The 26,827-nt window shown below is 32.7% G+C and overlaps 2 protein-coding genes and 1 pseudogene across 2 annotated transcripts in view; all 3 read left to right on the top strand.

The window, feature by feature from the left end:
- LOC107621807 (UDP-glycosyltransferase 83A1-like) overlaps nucleotides 1–12,249 on the top strand; it is a 61,870-nt gene extending 49,621 nt beyond the window's left edge. Inside the window, exon 3 of the mRNA XM_088484587.1 lies at nucleotides 12,160–12,249. The gene's annotated coding sequence lies outside the window, so the exon portion shown is untranslated. The remainder of the gene's footprint in view (nucleotides 1–12,159) is intronic.
- A 3,175-nt stretch (nucleotides 12,250–15,424) lies between these two features.
- On the top strand, nucleotides 15,425–19,338 carry LOC107621383 (UDP-glycosyltransferase 83A1 pseudogene; annotated as a pseudogene).
- Nucleotides 19,339–26,145: 6,807 nt separating this feature from the next.
- On the top strand, nucleotides 26,146–26,827 carry LOC148581961 (uncharacterized). The gene is made up of 3 exons (XM_088494715.1): nucleotides 26,146–26,214; nucleotides 26,390–26,597; nucleotides 26,724–26,827. Exons 1-3 carry the CDS (start codon nucleotides 26,146–26,148, stop codon nucleotides 26,825–26,827), a joined length of 381 nt encoding a protein of 126 aa, XP_088350841.1.

Genomic DNA, 26,827 nt, shown 5'->3' with positions numbered 1-26,827 from the left:
TGTTATCATTGACTTGGGAAATAAATCGAAAATGAAAAGAAAATATATGTAAGAAGTTCTACGTTTTAAATAATAAGATTAAATATTTCGAGGATAAGAAGAAGAAAAGAAAACCCTAAATCCTAAATCTTGAATTCTAAACTCTAAATTAGTAATTTACAGAGTAACTTGATTTATTATAGTAATGTAAAGATTGAACACTAGTGATTTGTTATATTAATATTATTTATTAAAGTTATTTGATATGCAGAAGAATGTTATTTATTATATAATAAGATGTTATGTGAAATTGGTAAATTTTTAGAATAACTTTATCGTTTATATTGATAAAAACTAGTTATCCTTTTAGTAGTTCTATAACCTATAGTAATATAATCTGAGACAATACCATAATTTTAAAATAATGTTATTAATCATAACAATATAATATGAGAAATTAATAATTCTTAAATTAATTTTATTAATTGTAGTAATATGTCATAGAAATTTATTAACTATTTAAAGTATAGTAATGTGTTAAAAAAAATTCCGTTTTTTGATATTATTTTTACTAAATTAACTACTTATATGTCTGGTAATTTTATTAATAATAGTATTATAATTTGATAAATTAGTAATTTATTTAAGTAATTTTATTAATTATAATCACAAAAAACGAAAAATTAGTAAATCCTTATAAGCACTAATAACAGTGGAAACCCTCTTGGTTATCCACAAGTCCACTATATATGGGTAGGCTAACATCAGTTTTAGGATACAGTTCTGTAAGGGTTCCAGTTCAGTGTTCTTGCTCCAGGAAGTCTTGGGCTCAGACGAGTTCTTGGGTGTTCGTCGATACGAATAGCCATGTCCAACAGCAACCCGGTTCAAGCCACTTATGAAGAAGTTGCATCGATGGAGCACATCCGCGCCCTCATCGTAGAAGCACGTGTAGAGGTTCTGGCCAGGATCTCTGTCGCAGATCGACTGAAGCAAGAACGGTGGGTTTCGGAAAACCCAGACGAGGTCGCCAGGCTCATAAGCAACACACGGGGAAGGGGAGCAGGTGAGTGACTTCTCTTTGTTAAAGTGTACATTCTTTCCATTTTTTGGACCTAATGACTTGGGGCTGTAGGCATCCCCATTCATTGGTGTCTCTTTACATTATTCACGCATTTGTTATTGACGCAGTGGACGAGATGATTTCGGATCGGGACTAGAGCAAGGTCGTTGTTTGGAGGAGCCGCCAAACAGCACTACGACAACTATGCAAAGAGCTCTCTCGACCCGCTCCATATTACCATCTCCAGACACGAGACTTTACCGTTGTGGGAATTGTTCACAGGTTCTTCGTCGTCATTCCTCCGGGAACGCGCACGGGTGCTATCTCTGCAGTCGGCAGGTTCTCCACGGACCCCCACATTGCTCGGGAAGATGGCACGTCCGAGATGATACGGCTATTATTGGAGATGTCTGGTAAGCACCTGGATGACTACAACTACGATCTCCTTGATGAGTCTCTCGCACTCAACCACGATCTTCAGTGGGAGATCGGGGCAGTGAAATCTAGCTACCGGGAGCTCCGTTCCTCATACAAGTATGTACTCCGGTGTAACAATCCGGAGTTGGTGGACTCTGACTCCGACTCTTCGTGATGAGGTGGGAAAGTATGAAAATCACCAACCATCCCTCCAAACGCAGTAACCGAACCGTATCAGTTTGAACGTGGGTTAAATGGCGTTTATGAAGTATGGCTGGAAATCTGCAAATTTTCTTTACGTCTAAGCTGTGTTTACTTAGTCTTGTCCTTTTATTTTTATTTCTCGTTTTGTGTGACCATAACTGCGTGGTTGATGGTATTAACTCTAGTGTTTCTCGGATAAGATATATTTGGTTCGCAAGTTAAATCTGTTTACCGGGAAAACATATATTTGATTTCACCTTCACAATCGGCGGTTCATGTGTTTGTGTAGCATAGTGTTTATTGATTATAACCGGCGAATGATACGTTTGCCATATTCCAACTACTTCCAAGCGACAATATTGTTTACTCACTAAAATCGATCTTCCTTTTTGCAATTGATTTAATGTCACGAATTTGACATTAACCTGTGGAATATAATTCAATGGTAATCCTGGTATAATGAATAATGGTTACGGGGTTCATATCTGTTTCGATATCGTATACTGAGTCACCAAAAATAGTGTCGCATATGTCCTAGTACAGTGTTGTAGTCCCTCACCCAGGTTAGTTAGGCATTACCGGCTTGTATGTAACATAATCTCCGGAGCGGAGTTTGAATGGAGAAGACACCATACAGGAATTTAAAAAGAAAAGCATAGCGTTCAATGCCACTGGTGAATATCATTCCGTAGTCATATTAATTAATTAGGATTTCTTAAGGTATTAATGGGCTCATCACTAACTTGAAAATTTAACGTAAAAACACCGAAACATTTGCTTAGTCATGATCTTTGGCATGTACATGTACAATGAAGTGCAAGCCCAAGGTCTTAACACCATATTGGTGGTAACACTTGAACGACCCTAACAACAAACTGGCATGAGTCCCAGCGAAAAAATTAAATAAACCTGCTTTACAAGTTCAGTGATGTGAAACACTCAACGTTTGGTGTTCTGAGGTTAACATTATTTCCTGGGATATTTATCTATTTCAACAGAACAGGCTTTATTCCAAAACTCATCTCAACTTTTAGTTGTTGTTGCAGATACCGGCATGACCGCAACACAGTATCCGCACATATCGCATAAAAAATTGATAACATGCTCAGAGGCTGCTTTGAATCAAACTTTTATGATACAGCTACATTCAGAATTCCCCTCCAACTAAGCAATTGAATGATAACTTATGTTAGATCTACATGGACGCATTGTTTGCAACGTCTACAGCAAATCTTGTTGTTCTTCTGTTGCTTCCTGTAACACAAACTGTTGCGCACACAGCCTGTTGTTTCCCCCATCCTCCTCCATGTCCTCGTCATCAACCAGGGTAAGAAATTAACATCACTCGTATTAAATAATTCCGTCAAGAATTCTATGTAACAATTTTTTTCCGAGTAAAATTAAATTTAATATTCCCTCAACAAAGAAAAAACAAAATCATCATCCATCCGGTTAATATCTAATCTTCTGTGTCGATTGTTAATATCTTGTTTAAGACGTATTGCCGGCTGCGATCTTCCCTGTCGTTTTTTCGAAAAAAATTACTGGAAAGGACTATCAAATCTGATATCGTTGGATTATTCAGCCGCGGATGGAATAAAAGCAAAATGGATCAAGAAAGAAGATGAGAGTGTTGTGTTGAATGCAGCTTGGCACGGAGTTGTCGAGCTATACAGAGTAAAGCATGGATATTTTGTGACTTTTAAGTATAAAGGAGAATCTAAATTTAATGTCGTGCTGATCCGATCGAGTGCTTCAGAGATTGAATACTCAAGTTTAAGAAGTTTCCATAATGCTCACCCCCATATGAGTCGGAAAATTATTTCCTACAAGGTGGTGATCGTCATGGAAACTTATGAAACTCAAATAATCAAGCTCCGAGTCACTCGAATGGATCAATGGGAACTTAAATTTAGATCCTCCTTTACACTTAAAAATCACAAAATACCCACGCCCTAAGCCCAATAACTTTACAATTCCGTACCAACATTCATTAAACCCAATACTAACATCTTCTTTCTTACTCCATTTTACTTTTATTCCTTCCCCGGCTGATACCTTCACCGATATCGGACCAGACACCCCTCTCCAACAATCCTTTAAAACTATCCGACTTTACGGCAGCACGTACTCAACTAATTACTAACAACAGGCACAGAAAACTATACAATACACCAGTATTCTCTGTTCTAACATATTTTTATCCATGTAGTAAGTCTTCTCTCGAATGAATGCAATTTAACCAAGTTGAGTGATTATTTGGCTTTTTTTTTGTCAACAAACTATTAATTGGAGTTCGAATCGAAACTATTTATTATAATCCAGGATAGCTTTATACCCAAAAAAGTTACTATATTACTAACCGATTTGTGAAGAGGTATAGAACGAGGAAACCACGAGCCGCCTTTACAATTTTGAAGCTGCTCTTCTGTGTTAAATTGCTCCTTCCGTGATTCTGTCGGGGCAGAGGCGAAGCATTACAATGCGGGAGGACCGGAGAGGCAATCAAAAACAGAACATCCAATTAGATAAGACTATAAATAATCAAACAGCCGATGAACATGAACAGAAAATCCGACAACAATAAAAATCATGATTCGTAAAAACTGCTTCTATAATGCAATTCCCCCGACACATAACCCAACAGTGGCTTTTTTGGTTCAAGCTTGGTATAGTTTATGAGGTGGTGGCAGTGTGTATAACGTTAGAAGGGTAACTAATGGTTTTTGTTGATGACACTTTGTTGGGTTGAAGTGTGCTCATAAATGAGGTGAATTAATTAGTTGTAGTTTGTTTATAATGTTAAATAGAGAGTTGGATTAAAAAAGACTCACAATTAATAATTAGCTATTGGTTTGGACCTTATAATGTTTGGAGGTTATCCTATTTGACTTGTGGCACAAAGGAATGTGGAGGAGTCTAAATAGTGTTGATACTGACAGTGTTCTTTTCTTGATCTAAAATGTTCTAGGGATGTTTTGTATTCGAAAGATTATGGAGAGTTGGTCTGTTCCGATATGATATGATGATTAACAAGTTTCAGAGATATGACTCTTTGCACCACTAGACTCATTGACTTTAATGAATACTAACACATGGTTGTTATCTATGGGTCAAAACATTCGAATTAAATGACTAATTCTTAATCCAAATTAAACTGTTAACAGTTTTCTGCATGAGCTATTTCTCATCTTTAAGCTGGAAATCTGGAATGTCTTTTTCCTAAGTCTATTATGTTATTTCGCTTTTTAAAATAAACAAATTAGCACAAGCTGGCTAGTAACCGTAGGCATTGTTTTCCCTTACTTGTATCCAAAAGTTTTAATCATCATATCCAAGTTTGCTGCAAGTCCAACTTCTTGAGAGTTTACAGTAACATTAAATGACTTTTCTGTTAAAAAAATTTTACTTCTTTTCTAAACTAATCTGTTGCCTTCTCAATTACACAACATGCAAGCATCAAGGTGACTCATTGCTATTCATACATGCGAAAATATATTATAAGTATTTTAAAAGCAAGGTCTTCACATAAATTTAGGTTAAGAATTTATTCTATAGCTTATAAATAACATAGTCCCCAGAAAAGTATGGAATTTGTCGGTTTACTTGAATTCATCAACAATAAGCTTTCAGTTCGTATCTGATTGAAGTAACAAAGCACCAACAACACAATATCGGTTATGGTCTGCCTCACTCATCGCCTACAGAACAACAACAGGCTATAATAAAAATAAGTATATAAAATAAAAAAAATACATGAATTGGACCAACCTTTCACCTCCTTCATTACCAAAATGGACATATCTGAAGAAATATTCGTGGTTCAACGTACCTTTTTTCCAGTTCCACTGTACGCCACCTACACAAATCCCTCCTCAGTGCGCATCCGAAGGGCCATCGCCCTCGTCAAAGCTCTGGATCTCTTCCTCCTTCTCCCACAGTGTCTTTGTTCCGAGGTAACCCAGATCTCTCCCCCACTCATAGCCACACCTCACAATTAATCAAACAATGAATCACAGCAACACACAGCGGCGTTACAATATAAATAACGCTCGTATTCACACTTCTGAAATACAAAACAACAAGGGCGAGGAGTTACCTTAAAGCCTGGACCGTTACATACGTTAGAAGGGATCGATGTTTCTGTTTCTAGGTGTGATGAACTGGGGTTAGGGTTCTTCTTGTTATAGAACGGCGGCTGCTGCATTCTCTTTAAATCTATTAGGTTTTACCAGTCTTGGGCTAAGCCCAAAAAAATAACCCGAACCAAGTAATACCTCTATGGTCATCGTAGGATTACAAGCCTCGATTACCCAAATCGGCCACCTCTTGCTCCTCTGAATCACCTCTATTCCGAAAAGGTCCTGTTCTACCATGTATTCTCCTGGATCTGCAACTAGGAACCACTGTAAGGCAAAAAAAAAATTAAAAAACCCTAAAACATGAGATTATACGAAAAGGGAAAATAAAAGTGCAGCCAGAAGTGCATTTAACAGCACCTGACTTCTAACGGACCTTGTCGAATACTGGGTAAGTATTTCCTCAGGGTATATAACTTTTCCCCAAAGGTGGACACCATCAGAATAAGCCGCGGTTTCATCAGCCTTATCTGCAGGTATTTAAAGTCCGTCACAGGCCACATCTCTCAAACACTGTCAACCTGATATCCGATTCAGTCGATCAATACATCGGAAACGAACCACAAGGACTTTCGTATCAATAATGAAGAAATTCACACATGTGAATCAGAGAAGATAAGGACCACGAACTACGAGGAAGGTTGACGATTCTGATTCTAATCTTACTGAATTGGGGATTGATTTTGTTTATTTCTTACTGGAGCTTGCATTCTTCTGGACTCCACCATGTCATTTTGTTTCTTGTATCATTTTGTTTCTAGTCCACTCATGCCCAAAAACTAAATTCTAAAGCAAAGGCCCAGCCCACTCACTAAATCCAATTTCAGATTTGTTACATCGGCTCCATCTTTCATTAGCCAGCTCCACCTACAGTAGCCAAGGGAGACAATGTCATAAAGCCCTGCCAAGCCTGTTCCCTAACACCATCATCTTTGCCACTTGTCAATACCTCCTTAAATCTGTATGAGTAAATCTGTACCTTATCATTGGCCTAAATAGAGACTTAAGCCTCTGAATAAAAACACACAAGCAATAAACAACTCTCTCTCTTTTATGTTGTAATATTTCTTTCTCTCTCTTTATATTTTTATTATTGTTACCTCTTCCTTATTTATTTAGTTATTTCATAACACGTTATCAGCACGAAGTTCTAACGAAACTTTAGAAAGACTCTAGGTAACAAATTTTTATTATGTCGAAGCTCTTTCATTTTGAATTTAATACTCTTAATATATTTGGAAATAATTATTTATCATGGATACTAGATTCTAAAATCCATCTTGATTCAATGGATCTTGGAGATACCATTAAGTCTGAAAATAATACATTCCAGAAGGATAAAGCCAAATCCATGATTTTTCTTCGTCATCATCTTGAAGTATAATTGAAAAATGAATTTTCCACATTAAAAGATCCTGCAGATCTGTGGAAAGACCTTGAAGAAAGGTATAATCATGAAAAGACGGTGATACTTCCTCACGCCTGATATGTTAGAGAAAATTTTCTCAACCTTCCATGTCTCGAATGTGCTCCTGCAGCAGCAGTATCGAGAAAAAGAATTTAAAATTTTTTTTTGAGCTCTTGCTTTCTTGTTACTGAACGCAATAATGAGTTTCTCTTAAGAAATCAAGAAACGCGTCCAGCTGGCGCTGCCCCATTTCCTGAAACAAATGCGGCAAATTATAACCCCAGAAGAGGTAAATGGCAAGATTTTGATAATAAGAAAAATTATGGAAGGAAAAGAAATTATGTTCACAAGAAAAGATCTCACCAGAAGTGGGATAAAGAAAGAAACAATGGGCAAAGTAAATCAATTGAGGATAAATGGTTCCGTTGTGATGGAAAGGGCCATTGGTCACATACCTGTCGTACCCCAAGGCACCTAGTTGATCTTTATCAAGCATCCTTGAAAAAGGATGACAAAGAAAAGGAAATAAATTTTGTTTCAAATTATGAAAATTCCACCACTCATTATGATGTATCTAATTTCTTTGAGGATTTTGAAGGAAATATTGGTCATTTGATCAATGATGGAATAGTTTAATATGTGTGTTTGTTAAGTATTCATGTGAATCATTTTTACTGTGCATGTACTTTTACTCATTTTATTATTATCATTATTTGTTTTTGAAGAAAAATGGCAAGGACATATTCTGAAGATATTTGCCTTACGGATAGTGCAAGTTCGCACACTATTCTTAAAAGTACTATATATTTTACCCATCTTGTGCCAAAAGAAGAATATGTTAATACTATTATTGGCTCAGGCAATGTGATAGAAGGCTCCGGAAGAGCTATAATTTTGTTTTCCGGAGGAACAAAATTTATAATAAATAATGCACTATTATCTACCAAGTCTCTGAGGAACTTGTTAAGTTTCAAAGATATTCGCCAAAATGGATATCATATTGAAACAATGAATGAGAAAAATCATGAGTATTTATGTATCACAAATCATGATTTAAATAAAAATGTTATATTAGAAAAGTTATCCTCACTTTCATCTGGATTGTATTATACCAAGATTAGTGCAATTGAATCACATGCCATTGTAAACCAGAAGTTTACTAGCCCAAATGAATTCATAACTTGGCATGATAGATTGGGTCATCCGGGAACAACCATGATGAGGAGAATTATTGAAAACTCTCATGGACATTCACTAAAAAAATAAGAAGATTCTTAAATCTAGTGAATTTTGTTGTGCTGCATGTTCTCAAGGAAAGTTAATTTTAAGACCATCACCAGTAAAGATTGGATTTGAGTCCCCTAAATTCCTAGAAAGGATTCAAGGTGATATATGTGGACCTATTCATCCACCATGTGGATCTTTTAGATATTTTATGGTCCTGATAGACGCATCTTTGAGATGGTCACATGTGTGCTTATTATCTTCTCGCAACCTGGCGTTTGCGAGATTACTAGCTCAAATTATTCGATTAAAAGCACAATTTTCAGAAAATCCAATCAAAGCAATTCGTTTTGATAATGCTGGTGAATTTACTTCCCAAGCTTTTGATGCTTATTGTATGGCTAATGGAATAAGTGTTGAACATTCAGTAGCTTATGTTCACACACAAAATGGGTTAGCAGAATCACTTATTAAGAGCCTCTAATTAATTGCTAGACCCTTACTTATGAGAACAAATCTCCCAACCTCGGTTTGGGGGCATGCTATTTTACATGCCGCAGCACTTATTCATTTGAGGCCAACAAGTTACCATCAGTTCTCTCCTATGCAATTAGCTTTTGGCCAGTAGCCAAATGTTTCCCATTTAAGAATATTTGGGTGTGCGATATATGTTCCCATTGCACCACCTAATCGCACCAAAATGGGACCCCAAAGAAAATTGGGGATATATATTGGATATGATTCTCCCTCTATAGTAAGGTATCTTGAGATACAAACTGGAGATGTATTTAAAGCCCGGTTTATGGATTGTGATTTTGATGAATCAAAATTTCCAACATTAGGGGGAGAGAATAAGCTTCCTGAAAAGGAACTTAATTGGAATGTATCATCGTTGATGTATTTAGATTCTCGATCAGGGCAATGTGAACTAGAAGTTCAAAAGATTATACATTTGCAAAGAATAGCAAATGAATTGCCTAATGCATTTTCCGATACAAAGAGGATAACTAAGTCTTATATACCAGCAGAAAATGTCCTAATTCGAATTGATGTCCAGTAGGACAAGTAGCCACTGAAGCAAATTCACGCCAGAAGCGTGGCACGCCTGTCGGTTCCAAAGACAAAAATCCTCGAAAGAGAAAAGAGGTAAGTACTATTCCTATTGAAAAAGACATAGTAAGGACACCTGCAGATGTCCAAAATACTGATATAATTTTAACGCCAGAAGACATTCAGGTACCTGAAAATTGTGAAAATTACGAGATCTCGATAAATTATGTCTTTACAGGAGAGAAATGGGACCGAAATAAGACAATTGTCAATGAAATATTTGTATATAATGTGGCATTAAATATCATGCATGAAAGTAAGGATCTTGAGCCAAGATCAGTCAAAGAATGTCGACAAAGGAATGATTGGCCAAAATGGAAAGAAGCCATGAAGGCTGAATTAGACTCACTTGCAAAACGTGAAGTCTTTGGACATGTAGTCCGTACACCAGAAGATGTAAAACCTGTTGGATACCGATGGGTATTTGTGAGAAAACGAAATGAGAAAAATGAAGTTTTGCGCTACAAAGCCTGACTTGTGGCACAAGGTTTTTCACAAAGGCCCGGTATAGATTATGAAGAAACGTATTCCTCTGTAGTGGATGCGATAACATTGCGTTATTTGGTCAGTTTATCTGCATATCATAAACTACATATGCACTTAATGGATGTGGTAACAGCCTATTTATATGGCTCATTAGATCGGGATATCTATATGAAAGTCCCTGAAGGACTAAAGATATCTAAACCATCCAATGAATATTCACAAGGGTTATACTCAGTCAAATTGCAAAGATCTTTATATGGTCTAAAGCAATCTGGACGAATGTGGTATAATAATCTTACTGAGTATCTGGCCAAGAATGGATTCAAGAATGATGATATCTGTCCATGTGTTTTCAAAAAGAAATCTGCATCTAGATTCATTATAATTGCTGTGTACGTTGATGATTTAAATATCATTAGGACTCCTGAAGAGATTCCAACAATTATAAAAACTCTAAAAGAAGAGTTTGAGATGAAAGATCTTGGAAGGACTAAATTTTGTCTTGGCCTGCAGATCGAGCATATAATAAATGGGATATTTATTCATCAAACAACATACATAAAGAAGATCTTGAAAAGATTTTATATGGATAAGTCACATCCCTTGAGTACTCCAATGATCGTAAGATCTTTGGATGTGGAGAAGGATCAATTCCGCCCTAAAGAAGAGAATGAAGATATGCTTGGTCCTGAAGTACCATATCTTAGTGCCATTGGAGTACTAATGTATCTTGCTAATAATACACGACCCGATATATCATTTGCTGTGAATTTACTAGCAAGATATAGTTCCTCTCCAACCAGAAGACATTGGAGTGGAATCAAACAAATCTTTCGATATCTTCATGGAACGATTGATATTGGATTATTTTATCCCTATGGATCCAAGTCACAACTAGTTGGCTATGCAGATGCTGGATACTTGTCTGATCTACATAAAGGGAGATCTCAAACAGGATACCTGTTTACATATGGTGGAACAACTATATCATAGAGGTCCACGAAACAGACGATTGCTGCAACATCCTCTAATCAAGCTGAAATACTAGCGATACATGAATCTAGTCGCGAGTGTTTTTGGCTGAGGAGTGTAATCCAATATATTCTGTCATCATGTGGACTGATTGATCAGAAGATAGCTCCAACTGTCTTGTTTGAAGATAATACAGCATGTATTGCTCAACTTAAAGGCGGATATATCAAAGGTCATAGAACAAAGCATATTTCTCCCAAATTCTTCTTCACTCATGATCTTCAGAATCAAGGGACAATTGATGTCCAACAGATCCGCTCAAGTGATAATCTGGCAGATTTATTCACAAAGTCACTCCCAAAATCTTCTTTTGAAAGATTGGTACATCAGATTGGGATGCGCCGATTTTGAGATATAAAATAATGTCGGCAAGAGGGGGAGACTGTACTCTTTTTTCCTTGGTCAGGTTTTTTTCCATTGAATTTTTCTTGACAAGGTTTTTAATGAGGCAGTCCTTATCACTAAAGGATATTGTACTCTTTTTCCTTCACTAAGGTTTTTTCCTACTGGGTTTTTCTTTAGTAAGGTTTTAACGAGACAATAATCCTAAATGGTCATCCAAGGGAGAGTGTTGTGATAAGATGTTATGTGGATGCCCATTTCCAATGTTGCTTGGTTTATCAAGGATGACTCCATTTGTTGTAGTTTGAAAAATGTCATCATATGCACCTATAAATAAAGGCTTAAACCTCTGAATAAAAACACACAAGCAATAAATAACTCTCTCTCTCTTTTATGTTACAATACTTCTTTCTCCCTCTTTATATTTTTATTATTGTTACCTATTCCTTATTTATTTAGTTATTTCATAACAATGCTAGGATTTTCTCCCTCTTTCAATCACCGTTGCCATTCTCTCTTTCTCTCTCTATACAATCTCTCATGTTCGCTTCAGCCGCCGCCGCAACCAGCTTTTCCTGACGCTGCGCAACTGCTTCCCTGACCTCAGCATTTCATGATATAGTAATATATATTAGCGATGAGAACATAAGATCAAATGCTCGTGTGTTAAAGGAAAAGATGTTGAACAATATAAAAGATGGAGGAAGGTCTTGTGAGAATTTAAACAAGTTCATCAAGTGGTTGAAAGAATAAAGGTTTAGATTTGCTCAGATGAATAATAATTGGAAAGAGCCTGTGATGTTTTCTAAGTTTGGTTTGCTTATTATTATTACTCCACCGTTTTGGTATTCAGTTGTAATAATTATTATATATTATAAACAAAGCAGGCATTCTTCTATCTATGGGAATATGGGATTGTACCAATGTGTTCAATATACAACTAGGGGCTATTTTTTTCTATATTATAAATAATTTGGTAATATGCATTGATATTTTAGGGTTATTGTTTTTATCCTGTTATGGTTTTGACTCAATTTATTTAAAAAGGCACAAAACGTAAATGACATTTTGTGGGTAAATAATAAGTTTTATGTAAATAAAAATAAAATGGCATCGATGTTTTGTATTAAAAGAACTTTTTTAATGTTTATATATAAATCTGCAGTGATGTTTTGCATAATTATTATTTTTTTAATTCGTAAAAAAAATAGCGGTGACGTTTTGTGGTGTCCGTCAGATACTTCCACAACGACATTAAACACGATTTTTTGGTCATTTTCGTGGGTTACACTAGTTAGGCTCTAATATTAAAAAAAAATTACAACTAAGAGTGAGTATTAAGCCACACTTAAAACTTGTTAAAAATTTTGATAATTATTTTTATATGCCAAATTTAATGTTTATAAAAAATTTTAAACTTTTAAAGTATTTTAAATATACAAAAATATTTATAATAAAATATAATAAATTTAAAATATTTAATAACTTTATTAATAATAAAAAATTATTTATATATTTATTTATATTTTAATAGATTCAGATAGATTTGACGAGTCAATAAAACTAATTAATAATTCTAGACCTAATCTATTAACATTAAATTTTTTTATAATAAGTCAGACCATATCACACTAAGAGTCCGTTTGGAAACGCACAAAAGTTACTTTTTTTTTTTTTTTACTTTTGAATTATGAAAAGTTACGATAAGCGTATTTGGCACTATTTTTAAGAAGAGCTTTTAACCTCCCGAAAAGTTAATTTATAACTTTTGGAAGAAGTAAAAATAGATGACTTTCTGCTTTTTGATAAGTCATTTTATCACTTCCGTGAAAAAAATTTGATTTCAAAACAAAAAAATTTACTTTCGTTCTTGATTCTGTGGAAAAATGTTTCCTGTTTCTGCTGGAAATACTGGCCATCCACCACCATTTTGACGCAAGGTTCCATCTTCTAGAAGCACTGGCCTTCCACCATCATCCTCACGCAATGTTCCATCTACGGGAAGTGTTGGCCTTCCACCACCATTTTCACGTAATGATTCATCTGCTGGAAGTATTGACCCTTCACCACCATCTTCTGTTCCATCTGAACCAGCATATATTTCTTCCAGGTATTTTTTTTATCATTTTATCATTCTATTTTTATTATTAAATTTGTATTGAATATTTTGTATGCTATGAAATTTCAGTCTTAATTTTATTTTTTTAGATGTGATTTTAATTTTATTTTTTTATATGTGATTTTATTTTTATACAACTTGCTATTATTTTTATAATTAGTTTTATAATTTTCTTTTTTTTTTTATGTTCTTCCCCAACAAATTCATGAAAGTGGCAAGTCCGGAAGAAAATTTAAAGCTGATTGGAATGAATTATTGGTGCTTGTATGGCTTTACACAATTTTATTCGACGGAATGGCACAAGCGATGAACAATTTGAAGAATTTTATGAAAATTTTGATCTTATGGGTGAAGGTGAAGGTGAAGTAGAAGAACCAGTTTCTAATGATATTACGTGGGAAGAATCGAATGCTAAAAATACTAGAAAAATGGAACTAATTAGAGAACAAATAAAGAATCAATTGCCTGATCAATTGTAATTTTAGTGATTTGATTATGTAAAATTAACCTTCAATAATGGAAAGTATTTGTTATTATCGTTATTTTAATATCCATTCTCTTATGTTAAAAAATTGTATTTTTTGAGTTATTTATCCAAACGCTACAACTTTAAAATAAGTATTTCTATAGTTAAAAATTCAAACACAAAATAACTTATTTATAAGCTACTATTAATAGAAGTCCTTATACTTTAAGTTCTTTTTCCAAAAGAACTTATTTAAGTTATTTACCCGGACGTAAATATAGAACAGATTATAGGTGCAGGTCGTCGAACATAGCCAATTTCCAACTCTAAATATACAAGAGTTTGTAGGTTTAACTAATGAACTCACAAAAATCTATCTAAAATGGTTTTCGATTATGAATTGCTAATCATGACCAATGCCGTCTCTTGTGAAATAACATCTGTTTCTTATGTAGCACATTTATTATTTCCAATTCTGAAGTTACTATTAGCAATTTCTGGCAAAGGGGACATACATAAATGCTTGTTGGGTCATGCATGATAGAAGCCCCTGGTGATCCATAGTGAATAGGAATAATTCTGTTTGTATGAAGGCAAAAATATGCATAACCATTTATCTTTTTATTTATAATAATTTATAGAATTTACAAACTAAAAGAAAAATTAATGATTATGAATATTTTTGTAGCATTAAGTTTTTCTTACTTATATAGAAGAATAGCATAACAAATGATTGCAATTTTTTCATCTTCTTTCCTTGTCAATTTATATCCCCATTCATTGATTGCGAGATTGTAACTAATATTTAAAATTTATAAATATGTTTATGAAAAAATATTAAAAAGTAGTCAGAAGTTATTATTTTTAGTCATCAATTAGTTATGAATTTAATTTTTTTAGTTTAATTCTTTTAGTTTAGTAATTTAATAATATATTTTAAAGAAAAGAATAAATATGTCTCTGACTTTTTGTCCCGCAAATAATTTTGTCCCTAACCATTGAAAAATACTTTTAAGTCCCTGACCTTCACAAAATTTGGACGGATCAGTCCCTCCGTCCAAATGCCTCTGTCAAAGACTGATCCGTCCAAATGCCTCCGTTAGGGACTGATCCATCTAAGTTTTGTGAAGGTCAGGGACTTAAAAGTATTTTTTAATGATTAAGAACGAAAATGTCTACGGGGCAAAAAGTCAGGGACCTATTTATCTTTTTTTTTTCTATATTTTATCTCATACTTTTAAACATTAATAATTAACTAATAAACAAAAACAATAAATTCTAATTATTTTATAGCATTCGTCTATTTTTATTTCAATGAGTAAATAATCAAATTAGTCATTGAAAAATTACTTGTTGTTCAAATTGGTCTCTAAAATAATCAAATGATGCAGACAGAAATAATATCAGGGAACTATTTGATTCTATATTGAATAACATGCCTGCTATGCTTGAGAGGGTTATTGAAGATCTTAGATTGAAAGATGGTGTCACAGTAAGCTGCATAGTTGCTGATTTTGTTATGGCATGGGCGTTGGAAATTGCAAGAAAGATTGGAATCAGAGGAGTTCTGTTTAATCCTGCATCAGCAGCTATGTTAGCCTTGCAGTGCAGCATACCAAAGCTTATTGAGGATGGAATCATAGACTCTAATGGTAAGAATACCACATCTCAAATTGCACTCACCAAATAAACTTGTTTTTAACTTTTTTAACATTTTTCCTATTTCAAATTTCAAAAATACCAATGCTTTTAGCCGATAATATCAATTATATATAAATTTTCTAAGTGAAATCAACAACTAAAATATGGATTTTTTTGGAATATCCAAAACTCTTCTAATTACATATACTATTTTTGTGTATATTTTTTTGGACATCTTTTTTTTATATATTTTATTTTTAATATTAAAAGAAATATTTTTTCAGAAGTAAGATAACATAATTAACTTGGATTGATCAAATAGTCAGTTCACTCATCTGTTTAAGTAAATGTTGGAAGTTTAAATCTAGTCTTGTGCTTGCAGCAATTCATTGGATAACAATAAACCCTTAAATAGAGCGTAGAGGTGGCAATGGTTAGGGTAGGATTTGAATCCAACTCTAAGTCTCTAACCCTACTCGCGAGTTAAATTTGTTAATAAAACTCAACCTTATCCTACCTGTGAGTTCAGAACAACCCAACCTTAACCCTACCCGTGGTCAACCCATAGGTATCCGACCCTACACGCTGATTTTCACAAATATGCAATATTATTATTAGAGTAATTACCCAAATCGGTCCCTGAGGATTTTAGAATCGGACATTTTAGTCCTCAAGGAAAATTAATACACAGATCAATCCTCAAGATTTTACTCCAGCAGACAAATCAGTTCCTAGTTCATTTTCCAACAAAGTAATTACCCAGATCAGTCTCCAAAGATTTTAAAAACGGACATTTTAGTCCCCAAAAAAATTAATGTACAAATCAATCCCAACGTTTCTCTTAGACATAATAGTCCCCCGTCCAAAAATAAAATAAAATAAAATTATTATTATTATTATTATTAATTGCACAATAATATTGTACTATATTTTTTGTATTTTTTGGACAATAATAATAATAAATTTATTCATTAAATTCTTATATATATATATATAGTCACTCAATAATAATAATAATAATAATAATAATAATAATAAAATTATTAGAGATTATTTTACAAGAAATTCAAAGTTAAAACCATTTGATAATTTTGTATTTAATATAATCAAAAAATATCCTATGTAAAAGAAATATATATGTTTGTATTAAAAAATATGCACTAAAAGAAAATATTTTAATTTGAATTTATATTCAATACATTTTTTTAATACAAACATATTTTTTAAAATAGTATATCTTTTAATTATATTAAATACACAAATATCAAATGATTTTAATTTTGAATTTCTTGTAAAATAATCTCTAATAATTTATTTATTTATTATTAATTATTATTATTATTATTATTATTATTGAGTGATTATATATATATATATATATATATATATATATATATATATATATATATATATAAGAATCTAATGAATAAATTTATCATTATTTTTATCTAAAAAATACAAAAAAAATCATGGCATAATAATAATAATAATAATAATAATAATAATAATAATAATAATAATAATAATAATAATAATAAAATTATTAGAGATTATTTTACAAGAAATTCAAAGTTAAAATTATTTGATATTTTTGTATTTAATATAATCAAAAGATGTACTATTTTAAAAAATATGTTTGTATTAAAAAAAGTATGTATTTAATATAAATTCAAATTAAAATATTTTCTTTTAATACATATTTTTTAATACAAACATATATATATTTTTTTTAAATAGGACATCTTTTGATTATATTAAATACAAAAATATCAAATGATTTTAACCTTAAATTTCTTGTAAAATAATCTCTAATAATTTAATAATAATAATAATAATAATATTATTATTATTATTATTATTATTATTATTATTATTATTATTATTATTATTATTATTATTGAGTGACTATATATATATATATATATATATATATATATAAAAGACTTATCATTATTTTTGTTCAAAAAATACAAAAAATACAGTACAATATTATTGTGCAATTAATAATAATAATTTTATTTTTGGATGGAGGACTGTTATGTCTAACAGAGAGAAACGTTGGGGATTAATTTGTACATTAGTTTTTCTTGGGGATTAAAATGTCCGTTTTTAAAATCTTTGGGAATTGATCTGGGTAATTACTCTGCCGGAAAATGAACTGGGGACTGATTTGTCTGCCGGAGTAAAACCTTGGAGATTGATCTATGTATTAATTTTTCTTGGGGACTAAAATGTCCAATTCTAAAATCTTTGGGACTGATTTGGGTAATTACTCTTATTATTAACTTAATGAATATGCAAATTAAAAATTCAATATAACCAATACAATCGTCCCATAAACAACACAATCATCCCATAAACAACATAACCATCAAATGTTTAATTCTACATAAAATTCTTTGCTTAAATTAATAACACAAATATAAATAAAATATTGTATTTATATATTACTAAAATAGAATTGGTTTTTATATAAACAAAAATGTTAAATTATTAATTAATAATGTTAAGTAGAGTAATTACTCAAATGAATTTATCTAAGAAAAAGCCAGAAAAATAGTGCAAATATTTATTTTATTTTATTTTATTTTCTTTGTGAAAGAAATAGTAACAAAAAATTCACAATTTTTGTTGTCGTTATTTTTCAACCTATTTCCGTAATATTATCATGTTTTGAAACTGCAGGGTTGGCAACCACACAAAAAAGATTTCAGTTATCACCAAGGATTCCTCCCATGGACACAGAATTTATATGGTGGGCAAAAATATCTGACTCTAAAACTGAGAAGATGTTATTCAACATTATTCTTCAATCCATGAAAACTCTAGAATCCACAGAGTGGTGCTTTTGTAACTCCACACCCGATCTTGAACCTGGAGCATTATCATTTGTACCAAAGCTATTACCAATTGGTTCATTATTAAGAACCTATGACGATGATCAAGGTGTAACTGAAAGATCATTGGGACAATTCTGGGAAGAAGATTTTTCTTGTTTGAATTGGCTTGATCAACAACCTCATGGTTCTGTTATATATGTTGCATTCGGAAGCACCACTCTTTTTGATGAAAAACAATTCAAAGAACTCGCTCTCGGACTTGAACTTACTAATAGACCCTTTCTTTGGGTGGTGCGAAAAGATTCAGATTGTAGCAATAAAGTGTGTTTTCCTAACGAATTCAAGGGGAATGAAGGTAAGATAATTGAATGGGCTCCTCAAGAAAAGGTGCTACGCCACCCTGCCATTGCTTGCTTTATAAGTCACTGCGGTTGGAATTCGACTTTGGAAGGTTTGTCTAATGGAGTGCCTTTTTTGTGTTGGCCATATTTTGCTGACCAATTCTTTGACAAAATATATATTTGTGATGAGTGGAAGGTTGGATTGGGATTTGATTTGGATGAGAATGGGATGATCTCACGCGAAGAGATAAAAGTCAAAGTTGATAAATTGCTTAGTGATGAGAACATAAGATTTAAGGCTCGTGAGCTAAAGAAGAAGCTAATGAAGGACGTTGATGTTGGAGGAAGGTCTTCAGAGAACTTAAACAAGTTCATCAACTGGTTGAAGGAATAAGGATTTGCTTTTTCTGAACACGTTTTAATTCTAAACGTTAGTCGTTTGTTATTGCATGCTTGAGCTCTGATGATTGTTCCGAATGTCAAAATGAATAAAAAGAAATAAAAAAAGGAAAGTGATTTATTGTTTATGACTTTCAAGATGATGATTAAGTAGTTTTAGATATGTTTCTCTTCTAATTGACTCAAATTAAATAAAAGAGAAAAGCTCTATATCCATGTAAAAAATACATGGATGTTATCAAAGTAACTTTTTTCACACACGTGTTCTCCCATTTCACAGTCATTTGCTATACACCTAATAAAATTCGTCGTTCTCTTCTGTTTGCATTTTTCTTCTCTGCTCGCATTCTTCATTATTGATCTGCATTGAATTCAACGTAATAAGCTCCGTTGTTCTTCTTTTTCTTCGTTTTCTTCTTCGATCTACACTTCTGAATAGAAACAATAAATGATTCAACTTCAAATCAGTTGAATGGGGTTATTACGTTGAGACAGCTAAGGAATGATTGCCACATGCTATCACAATAATCTTAAACATTGAACAAAGTAAAATGAGGCCACTGAATCGAACAACATTCATTTAGTGAATCAAAATCACAAAGGCCACCGAACCGAACAATGTTCATGTGGTGAATAAATGGTGATCAACTTTTAATCAACAAGAATAGTATTTCTCCTCCTCTTTCTTCTTTCAAATTCGCGCAGTAGGTTCTTCTTCTTCTTCAGTTCGGTGGATAGTTTAACTAGGACTTTGAAATTGGTTGTTACTATGTTCAGTACTTTTTTTGCATGGAAAAAAACTATTCTTGTTGATTAAAAGTTGATCACCATTTATTCACCACATGAACATTGTTCGGTTCAGTGGCCTTTGTGGTTTTGATTTGTAGGTAGAGTTATTTGAATTTGATTTTATATAATTGATTATGTTTCGTTCACTCAGTACTATACAATTGTGAATTGTTTCACCATGAGTACTGTGTTCAGTTCACCATGAGTACTGTGTTCAGTTCACCATGAGTACTGTGTTTGGTTCATTCTGTAGAAAGCTGTTTGAATTTGATTTTATATAATGGATTATGTTTCGTTCACTCAATACTATACAATTGTTTCACCATGAGTATTGTGTTCGGTTCACCATGAGTATTATGTTCGATTCACCATGAGTACTGTGTTCAGTTCATTCTGCAGAAAGTTGTTTGAATTTGATTTTATATAATGGATTATGTTTCGTTCACTCAGTACTATACAATTGTTTCACAATGAGTACTATATTCGGTTCACCATGAGTACTGTGTTCGGTTCACCATGAGTACTGTGTTCGGTTCATTCTGCACTATTCAAAACTCTTCTTCCTCAGAATAAGTAATATTTTTTCATAATGAGCGGGCGCCGTGTTTTCACTCTCATTAATGCGCGTGACTCTATTTGGGATTGGGCCAACTTGGTTACATGGTTACATGGATGTGTAGCGCGCCCCTAAATAAAAGGGCATGTTATCAAATTGGGTTATGCTAGATAACCAATGACTTTCTTCAACAACATTAATAATAACCACTAATTAAATAAAAATACACTATATTTTCAAATTACCCACTTAAATCATACACCTAGTAAAATGAACATCTAATATATCTATTGTTCACATTATTTAATATTTTCATTATCTACTTATACTTTTCTTATCAAATAATGCCTTAATGTTTATTGGCCAATCCTACTAGTTAACTAATTAAGGACTATACATTAGTAATTTTTTTTAATCTTTTTTTTTTTTTGAGAAAACAAGAATTTAAACCGCCATGAGAAACATAAAAAATTTAATAAAAAATATTTAAAATCTAAAAATAATTAAAATCATTTTAAAATTTATTTTAAAAATGTAAATTTATTTTTAAAATTATTTTAAAAATTTTAAAATTCATTTTAAAAATTCCAAAATTATTATAAAAATTCTTAATAAAAACTATATCTAAAATTAAAACATCCAAAACCTAACAAAAAAGAGATATCTAAAATTATTTTAAAAATTTTAAAACCTAACAAAACAAATCATCCAAAAAATATTAAAAAAATAACATAAAAAAATTAAGCAAAAAACATCTAAAACTATTAAAAGATCATCCAAAATTTAAAAAAAAAATATTCAAAACATAAAAAATCCAAAACTTAAGAAAAAAAACATCAAAAACTAATAAAAAAAATATCAAAAACCAAGAAAAAGAAAAAAAACGACTCGGATAAAGCATGGAGTTTGGATGTGACTAGGCACGGTATCCTTCTTTTTTACTGGCGAACTTCGCGGTGACGTGCGGCATCACCAATGGCGTGCAGTGACACTTGGCAGCTGGACGCGCGTGCGTGCGTTCGCAAAAAAATGCATTGTGTTCGCGGAGAAAAGACGCTACACGTGTTCAGGCGGCGCTGCGTTCGTGATGGGAGGAGTACTGCGTACGTGCGGCGGCAGGAGAACGCTGTTGTTTACTTGTTTAGTAGACACTATCCAAAATAAATAGTGTGAATATTATTTTTTTTAGTATTTTAATTTTTAATATATTTGTAATTACAAAAATTCTAGGAGATCAACATTTTTTTTTTATCAAAGTTAACCAACACCTCAAATTTGTTACATTTTATTGGAAAAATTTTACATATGCCAGACCGCTTTATTGGAAGAGTAAAGTTCCAAACATTCTGTCTATTTAGCTAGTACAGTTTAAAAAATTAAATGGTATTAATGAGGGTTATAGATCATTAGATAAATAAGAGAATTGTGTAGTCGACAAAGGCAATATGAAAAGAATGATTACCGAAAAAAATAATTTGACATTACAAAAATATGGAGAAAAGGATAAATAGGTCACTGACCTTTTATCTCGCAGACATTTTCGTCCCTGAGCATTTGAAAATACTTTTAAATTTCCGACCATCACAAATCTTGGACGGATGAGTCCCTCCGTCGAATTGCCTCCATCAAACCCATTAGAAAAGTCTGACGTAGCTCCCGTGCGGATGACGTGGCATGACTGGTTGACACCTGGACTGCTGACTGGAAAGCTACATTCAAAAATTGGACAATTAAGTCCCTGCACCACTAAACTACGTCGTTTTGATTTGATCCCTTATAAAGTCCCTTACAATACACATTACACCCATACCACCCTTTTTGAATTACATTAAACCCTAAGGATACCGACGATCATCATACTCTATTTCTCCCTCCAAAAAGATCACTACCCAGGCTGAGACGGTTGCCGTGTGCAGTGGCTGTCGAAGAAGCCTCCATTTTTGTCTGAGTTGCTGTCTTCGTCACCGAAGGTAAGAAGTCTATTGTGTTGCTTAGTTAGTGGATTGTGAGGTTAAATGATTATGCAAGTATGAACTGTGTTGTGAAAGGACTAATCGTGCATATTGATCGAAGTTGTCAAAAAATTATTGGGGTTTTTCGGTTGAAATTGATTTACTGTTAGGGCAAAGAAAGCTTCTGGGGTGATTTTTCGTTTCTGTATGTTGAAGGTCATTGCTTTTTAATATGTGAAAAGAGTACTTCTTGATCATTGTTTACAGTTTTTTGTTTTTGTTTTTCTTTTTTCAGATGGTTGATATGTTTGTAGTGCCTGTGTTCCACCATGGAGGTAATTTTGTGAGAGAAAATAATGGCTCTCTGGTTTACAAAAATGGGAAGGTAGAGAAGTTTTCAGAAATGGACCTGGACTTCGTTAATTTCGGATACTTGATCACACTGGTTCAAGGGCTTGGGGTACCAATCATACAAGACAGTTTATTGGTATGATCCAAGGAGTCCTGATATTGAGTCTGGGCTGCATATTTTGACAGGGGATGCAGGGATTAACGCAATGCGAGAGAACAAAATGAAGAATACAGAGACGGACGAGTTTTACCCCTAACACCTAAAGTGCTCCATCTAGCCAGGCTGCATCTAGCCAGGCTCCAGATATAAGTTTTATATATTATTGTGAAATGTTGACCCGTTAAACTGTTATTTATCCTAAGTCTCATGAATGCTATCTTATGTATCACAACCAGGTTCCAAGTGCTGTGAATCCAACTCCTTCCATGTTTGTGGCAGTAACACCAAACCCTATAACACCAGCTCTAGTGGCAGACCAACTCCAGCCAGGTCGTGTAACTAGAGGTACACCATTTAGACCTCCACTTCAAGTTCCATCCACAACTCACCAAACAGTTCAACCAAAAACTTCAAAAATCAGGCCCAAACAGAAGATATTCAGGCCATCTGCTCCACTTTGCCCCAGTTCACTCCCACCTCCAAGTTAGCCTGCACCACCACAGCCTCAACCACAAGGTGCTCCACCTGGCCCACAACCATCTCAAGTCAGGCCAGGATTGAGTACAGTAGCTACCAAGGAGACATTGGCAGCAGCAAGCACAGCAACAACAAGACTGTTCAAATTCATTCCTAATCCACCCTCCATCAATCCAAAGACATGAAGAAATATGACATCTTGGGCATCCCACTATGTCTTGTAATAGCATTTAGAAAACTTGACTATGACAACAATATTTTTTTGGAAGAATTGATTTTTTTGGAGAAGCTCTTAGGATTTTATAAACCGTTGCAAACTTGTTAGGTGTTTGAGGCTTACTTTTGTGATGTTAAGCTTCATAATACTATACACTTGAACAGATTTATTCTTTTTGGGCAGCTTTTAGAAAATTTGACTATCGCAAACATGTTTACATAACTTTCAATCTATGTTATGTGTTTATGTATACAACTTTTATGCTTACTTTCTTCAATCATTCAATGCTTCTTTAGATATTGACAACATAACTTCAACAACATACTGATATCATAACTTGAATTGCATTTAGATAGATAATAGGATACATAAATTGCCTAAACAGCATGTTTCAATACACAACAAAAACCTGGATCAACACATTTTTCTACTCTACTTTCTAGAATTCATTTCTCATTCACTACATACATAAAAAGCAGCAACAACAGCACATACAATTATACTAACACAACAAGCTAATGGGTTTTTTTTTTCTTCTCTAGCACAGTAACCTTCTCCTCCAGAACAGTCATCCTATGATGAAATCCCTCTTCCTCTTCAACAACTTCTGCCTCTTTCTCAACCAGAGATCTTTTATCAAAGATGCAACCACTGCTTCCAATTCTAGCAAGATGCTCATCGACTCAAAAAAAAAAAACTTGCAATGCGGTTGGTTTTCCTGTCAAAATTTCCAAAATTATGTACTATATAAAACCATTCAAACAGAACAAAATTCCCTGATTTTTTATCTTACCTTATAGAATGGGCAACCCAAGAAGACTCTGTTTGGGTTGCTAATCGTCCTCGACATATACATTATCGCATAAACTCCACAGAAGCATCTCGGGGCGACATCGTCCTTCAGGTCTCCGTCGTGCATAACACAAGGGTCTGAGCTTGAAGCAGAATTTTCTTTTCTTACTCCCCTGCGGCTTCTTCTCGACGTTGATGATCCTCCATTAGCAGCCATGGTTGATGCAGGTTGAGCTCCTCACCACTGGCCTCCAGAAAGAAACGCAATCAATTTAAGGATTAGAGATCAAATCAAAACGACGTTGTTTAGTGGTGCAGGGACTTAATTGTCCAATTTTTGAATGTAGCTTTTCAGTCAGCAATCTAGGTGTCAACCAGTCATGCCACGTCATCTATACGGGAGCCATGTCAGACTTTTTCGATGGGTCTGACGGAGGTCATTCGACGGAGGGATTCATCCGTCCAAGATTTGTGATGGTCGGATTTAAAAATATTTTTAAATGCTCAAAAATAAAAATGTCTACGGAACAAAAGGTTTTCTCCAAAAATATATATTCATGTAAAAGAATCGACTGAAATTAAAGCCGACTATAGTAATGAGGTGTGCCCATAAAAACGGTTAACTTTACACCTAAAAATAATTATAAACCTTAATCTATAAAGTTGGCTTGTGGTGATTAAATAAAAATTGGTTCCCATACTTTTTGTTTGGATATATATTGGCTAAAAAATTGTTGACCACTTTGTGCGCATTATATTTGAACATATGTTAACAATTAATAATTGTACATAATACTCTAATAAAAGAAAAAACTAAAATTCTAAAATAACTGAAGGAAAATATTACTAAACAACTAACCCTCCATTAGTAAAAAAAAAAATAATAAAATAATTTTAAATCTTTATAGTAACCTTTATAGTAATACAAATAGAGAGCTCATCTATTGACGTGGCGCTCATACGTTGAGTCTAGGAATTTATTTCTTAGATATCGTCATTAGAAATTTTTAGATTTATATTTATAAATTATAAATTATAAATTATTATTTTTTTAGGTTGTTATTTTCAAATTTTAATTTATTTATTTGGGTTGTTATACTTAAGTTGTTATTTTTTAAATTTTAAATTATTTTATTTAGGTTGTTATTTTTTAAAATTTAAATTATTTTATTTAGATTATTATTTTTTAAATCTTAAATTGTTTTACTTAGGTTGTTATTTTTTAAATTTTAATACTATTTTTAAAAAAATTGTTGATTCTTTTTAGTACTATTTTCTAAATTTTTGTAGATTTTTTTCAAAAATTGCAGCTACATACGTAAATTTAAATATATTTACGTTAATTTAGAATTTTAAAAATTATTAATATATTTATTTACTTTATCTGCAAATTTAATTCAAATTTAAATTAAAGTCAATCAAATTTAAAAAATTTTAGCTATGAGTCAACTATAAAAGTATAAGTTATGAGATATGTATAGCACCACAATTCAAAGTACATCAAACCCTTTCTTTACATACATCTAAAATAATCTAAAATTTTTCTACTTATTCCAATGGCTGATATTTACAAAATTGCAGAAATCAAACCTACAATCGACAATTTGTGTATATGTATACGAGACTACGAGTGATACGGTTATGGACACTGCCAAGTTACGGAAATTTTTCATTACATACTCAATTGAGATGGTTTGGCTCGATGAAGTCGTGAGTTTCTACTAATATTTTTTATTTTATTTTAAATTTATATTATTTATATTTTAAATTTGTTTATTTATCCACATCTAATTGTTCTTTGATTTTTGTTTATCAATTCTATTGAGGAAAAATACACGCCTTGGTTAAGAGGGCTCTTGTGTCTCGATTCGTAAATTTGCTAAAGGAAGGAATATCTTACCAAATAAGATATTTTAGTGTTAGACTCAATGAGGGTAACTTCAAGATTACACATCATGAGTATGTGGTTAGTTTAAACCAACGTACTGATGTGCACAAACTTCCAGAATCGTCAAGTATCCCACGATATGGATTTAATTTTGTGAGTTTTGACACTCTCAATGCTCTTGGGTACGATTACACCTACTTAGTTGGTAAGTTTAATGTTTTAGAAAAAATATAATTTATTTATAAATTTACTTATTTTATTGATAATTTCGACTGTGTCTTGTTTTTAACAAACTTATTGATAACAATTTTTTTATTTTAAATCATTTCAGATGTTATTGGATATCTTGTTGGAATTGAGAGTGAGAAGACTCTTGAAAAAGATGGCAAATCTACCAAGTACACTGTTATTGAATTAAAGATTGATGATGGCTAA

The sequence above is a fragment of the Arachis ipaensis genome, chromosome B10 (genome assembly GCF_059453495.1).
Source record: "Arachis ipaensis isolate K30076 ecotype BB chromosome B10, ASM5945349v1, whole genome shotgun sequence".
In the NCBI taxonomy this organism is placed as follows: domain Eukaryota; kingdom Viridiplantae; phylum Streptophyta; class Magnoliopsida; order Fabales; family Fabaceae; genus Arachis; species Arachis ipaensis.
This window is presented reverse-complemented; position numbering and strand designations above follow the sequence as displayed.